Below are 5,075 nucleotides of genomic sequence, written 5' to 3'. Positions count from 1 at the left end.
TGTTGTATCTCTGGAGCCTAGGAACATAATATTCACTGCATTTGAGCTGACCAAACTCTGCCTTTGGCAATGATCAGTATTTGACTCTTCAGGGAAAGTGCAAGATCTTCTACCACTTAGCCCACCTGAGTAGTGTGGACTGTGGAGGACAGGTTTCTTCCCTGAATTTTTGGGTAGTTCTCATGGAAGAGGCAGGTAAAGTAAATGGCTGGATACTATATTTTCATTAAATGACAGCCTTTTTTGCCTCCTTGCTTCCTGGCAGGAAGAGACAATTCTGGTGATTGGCTGTAGGATGGGGGAAGAATACAACTATCACCGACACAATCACCGGTAGGTAACTCATTATCCATTTTTTTTTGGCATTTTCTCCCTATGTTTCTCTTTCCCACATAAGCCCGTCTGCTTTTATTTTACTCTGTTTCTTTGAAAATTTTGTTGGGGACTCATGTTACGTTTTGTTTTCAGCATTTTTCTCTTATTTTGATCTTGTTTGTAGCTCTAGAAGGAAGGAAAGTGCTTCTTTCTCTGTTCATACATGTTTGGAATTAAGTGGAGCTGGTTGATATTTTGTCTCATGATTATTTTTTGATGAAAAAGGGCCTTTCACAGAAAAGTACAGTTAGGGTGAAACGCATAGGCGGAGGGAGAAAAAAAAATTGGGGGGGCGTGGGGGGGGCGCCATGCCGCTTTCAAAGCAGCGGTGGCAGAGAGACACAGAGGCAGGGAGCAGAGGCTGAGCCCACCTCACAGCTGCAGCCTGCCATTGCCCCATGCTAAGATTGGGGGGGCCATGTGCCCCCCTCCCCCTTGACTGTCCCATCACCCAGCTCAACCAGGGCTCCATTCACCATGAATGGGGTCTCAGCCAGGCCGGGTCATGGGACAGTCTCCACAGTGCAAGAGGGAGTGGGGCAGGGGCAAATGATTTGCCCTATCTCTACCCCACTGTCTCCTGCACTGTGGGGGTCTCAATCTCCCCCCCTCCACCCCCAGCCCAGGCAGTCATAAAGATTGAAAAAAAACTTACCTGCCTGCAGCTGGGCCAGCTGCAATCCTGGCTGCAAGTGCGCAGGGTATCTCAGTGTGCCTGTCCCTCCCCACTCTGCTGCAGCAGCCTGTGGCTGGGCTGCCCTACAGCCCTACCTGCTACCCTGCCTTTGCGTGGGCTGAGTCCGGTTAGCACACCCCACTTTTGCCACCTGTGGTGAAACATTCTCTTTTATGTTGCAAAACCAAAATATGTGCATTTAAAAATTAAATGTGTGTTTATGTGCTTTCCCAAATCAAGGTCTTAATAGCAAACTTGTTCATTCTGTTTATTTAAAATATTTTAAATTCTACCTTCATTTACTTGCCTAAAAGAGGTAACCCCCGCTCCCAAGTGCCACACCCAGGTGTGTACTTAAGAAGAAATCAAACCCCTTTATTTAAAAAAGTTAAGGTTGCAAAATGACGACTATTTATCTATCACATGATCTACAAAACTCAAGGACTTAGAATCTAATAAATGACTACCTTTCCAACTGAAACCACATTATTGGGGTATGTAAAAGTATATATTTCATCAGAACATAAGAAGTTTAACAGTGATGCCAAATACATTTTTAAACTGCCATCTAAAAACTGGAAAAAGTTATATATGTGTGCATTAATAACACACACAGTGGTCAACTCAAATAGCAGTATGTTCATATAAATTCATCATGAATTGATGCTTATGGGGTGATGTGTGAAATAGTGGATACAGTACTCGACTGGGGCTTAGGAAACCTGGGCTCTGCTTTCACCACCGTACTGGTAGATCTTTGACAAAACACATCAACTCACTGCGCTTAACTTTTCCCTTTTGGAAAAGGGGAGTGCCAATATTGACCTCCTTTATTAAGGGGGGGCAATGATTTTTTTAGGGTGATAACTTTTTATTGGACCAATTGGATGGTTGAAATAAAGTTAGACAAGTTTTCAGTTGCAGTGCATTCTGCATCAAGTATGTTTTCATCATTGTTTTGAGATCTACTGAAAAAAGTGCTATATTAGAGCTGTGCTTTTTAATAGTAATTATTATTACACCTTTTCTATTTAAAATATACTTGTAATATTCCCAAGGAGTAGCGGTTAATTTATTAATAATTATGATGGATTGATAGGAAATATCCTTATGGTATATAGCACCCATCATCCATTGATCTCAAAGTGCTTTATAAGGATAGGTAAGCCTCATCATTCCTCTTTTCCAGATGGGGAAATTGAGACATAGTAGACTCAAGTGACCTACTCAATATCTCCCACACTTCAGTCAGTGCACAGCTGAATAAAGAATCCAAGAGTTCTAATTCCTAGACTGGTCAATGGATCATGATGCTTGTTGGTTTGTGATGACATCCATGATTTTTAATATTGTGCTGACTTACTAAGTAGATAGTGTAAGGGTGTTGTTTCATTTTCATTTTATTTGTGGAATTGTTTGGGCTTCTTCAAACAATGTAATAGGTAGTTACAGTGGAGTCCCTTATAATTATAATATGGGGAAATTTGAACAAAATTTGTGGTAGCATTTCTTTTTCACAGCCCTGTTGAAGGCCCCCAGCAGCTACTGAGAGATCCACTCTCAAGATGGGGTTGCAGTAAATGAATGCCATGAGAAATGCATTTCTCGCTTTTGGTTCTGGACATGGCTTTTTGGGCTGTTCCTTCCCTGAAAATCTATTTTGATGAGATGTGAACACCAAGCCCAGGTTCCCAAGACCCCTGGACTTTCTGGGCTTTTGTCACCTGGATCAGGGTAGGAATTTGGGGGTGGTGACCCATGTTTTTAAAACAACAAACCAAAACAACCTCCCCACCAAAAAAAGACAAATGGCAAGCTGTTTGGTTTCAGTGGAAGCTGAATGCATTGTCTGTCTCTGCAACCCTGAGGCCTGTTAACCATTCAGGTATTGTGGTATGGTTTTAACTATATTTATTTTCACTCATTCTCCTTGGGTCCAATTCAGGAAAATGCTTTGGCTAGATTCTTTTTCACTTAAGCATCTCAGTGGACCTGGCTGCCTAACTGCCATCTTATTTCACCCTACACAAGCCCCTGAAAACCTGTTTATGGAAAAGATGGGTGGGTTCTCCTCCTCCTCAGTGTCTTTTTGTTACTTGATGTTAAGGCCTAATGACTGCATGTTACATGGGTAGAGTTTTTCACGGTCGGAGGAACGGTGGAGCTGAATTGCATTGGGACCGTAATAGGATCTGACCCTTATGGCTTATCTAAACTGCATCCATGTGGAGCTTGGGAATCCCACAAAGCACATCCTGCCTGCTAATTTCCATGCTCTGTGCACTGGAACTTGAAGACTAGTCAGTGTGGCAGTTTTGGGGCAGCTCCAAGAACATACCAATCAGCATGCTGGGGAAAGAGACCCTATCACTCAGTGCCACTATAGAAAAGCTATGATGCTTGTCTTCCTGGATTTGGCATGCAGGCAGCAGGAATGAGTGGACAGGGCTTATTTCTTAAGGCTTTCCCAGGCTTGGCACGGAGGTGGTGAACATGGGCCCTTAAACACATACTTAAGCTTCCTTCTTCAGCACAGATGCTTGCCCTGGGCCCTGACTCATATAGAATAGTACCAGTGGTGGTGCAAGTGCTGGTGCAAGTCCTACAGTAGCCAACTAGGCGCCAGTCTCTTCCTGACCTGCTGCTCACAAACAGGAAAGAATTGGTGGGGAATGTATTATTAAATAGTAGATGGCAACTTGGGCAGCAGCGACCACAAGATGATTGAGTTCAGGTTCCTAAGGAAAGGAAGGATGGAGAGCAGCAGAGTAAGGAACCTGGACTTCAGAAAAGAAGACTTGGACTTGCTCAGGGAACTCCTGGGCAGGATCCCCTGGGAAGTCAGTCTGAGGAGGAGAGGAGTCTCGGAGAGCTGGCTGTACCTTTAAAGAAGTCTTACTGAGAGTGCAGGAACAAGCCATCCCGATGAGCAGGAAGGCTAGCTTGGTTTAGCAGGGAACTCTTCAGTAAACTAAATCACAAAAAGGAAACTTATAGGAAGTGGAAACTTGGACAAAAAACTAGGGAGGAATATAGGAGTATTGTTTGGGCATGCAGGGAGGTAGTCAGGAAGGCCAAATCACAATTGGAGTTGCAGCTAGCAAGGGATGTGAAAGGAAACAAGAAGGGTTTCTATGAGTACGTAAGGAAGAAAAGGAAGATCAGGGAAAGTGTGGGTCCCTTACGGAATGGGGGAGGCAACCTAGTGACAGAGGATACAGAAAAGGCTGACATACTCAATGCCTTTTTCACTTTTGTCTTCACAGGCAAAGTTAGCTCCCAGATTATTGCACCTGGCAGTAGGACTGTGCAAAATTTCGCTGGGTGTTTCATTTTGAAGCTGTTTTGATGCATTTTGAGCTCAAAACAGTGAAATCGAAATGAAACAAAAGCCTTTGTAATAGCTTCAAAATGAAAGAAGGGCACTTGAAATGTTTCGAAGCTGGGCTTACTTGGTTTCAGCACCGGTCCCAGCCAGCAGCAGCAGCCTCTTGTCATCCAGCACAGATCTGGGTGCTGCACCCCGCAAGAGGATTCTGGCACATCCCCCAGCCCTCCCGGGGGTGCGGGCCCTCAGATCTGCACGCCCGATGACAGCATGCTGTTGCTGCCAGCTGGGGCCAGCAGCAGCACCAGTCTTCCCGGTGCTGGGTGCAAGCTGCGCCCAGTGCCCGTCCCAGGCAGCAGGAGCAGCCTCCTGTGATCCGGCAGGCAGATCAGGGGCCCGCCTGCACACCTGGGAGGAGCCCGGCAGACCCCTGCAGCCCTCCCAGGGTGTGGGCAGGCCCCCGATCTGCCTGCCGGATGACAGGAGGCTGCTTCTGCTGGCTGGGGCCAGCAGCAGCACCAGTCTTCCTGGTGCTGGGTGCAGACTGCGCCCAGTGCTGGTCCCAGGTGTCAGCAGCACATTGGGGGCCCACCTGCACCTCTGGAAGGGCTGCAGGGGCCCTGCCAGACTCCTCCCAGGGGTGCAGGTCCCTGATTTGCCTGCTGGATCACAGGAGGCTGCTCCTGCTGCCTGGGG

The 5,075-nt window shown here is 46.2% G+C and overlaps 1 protein-coding gene across 1 annotated transcript in view; it reads left to right on the top strand.

Moving 5' to 3' along the window:
* Window positions 1-5,075, top strand: part of LOC109290865 (syntaxin-binding protein 4-like) — a 141,460-nt gene that overhangs the window by 43,722 nt on the left and 92,663 nt on the right. The window contains exon 2 of the mRNA XM_019507686.1: window positions 266-333. Within this exon, the coding sequence (XP_019363231.1) occupies window positions 296-333 (38 nt within the window). The 5' untranslated portion in view covers window positions 266-295. The remainder of the gene's footprint in view (window positions 1-265; window positions 334-5,075) is intronic.

This window comes from Gavialis gangeticus, unplaced genomic scaffold (assembly GCF_001723915.1).
Source record: "Gavialis gangeticus isolate Ggan-Ray unplaced genomic scaffold, GavGan_comp1, whole genome shotgun sequence".
Classification (NCBI taxonomy): domain Eukaryota; kingdom Metazoa; phylum Chordata; order Crocodylia; family Gavialidae; genus Gavialis; species Gavialis gangeticus.
Note: the sequence above shows the minus strand (reverse complement) of the source record. Positions and strands in the feature narration are given on the sequence as shown.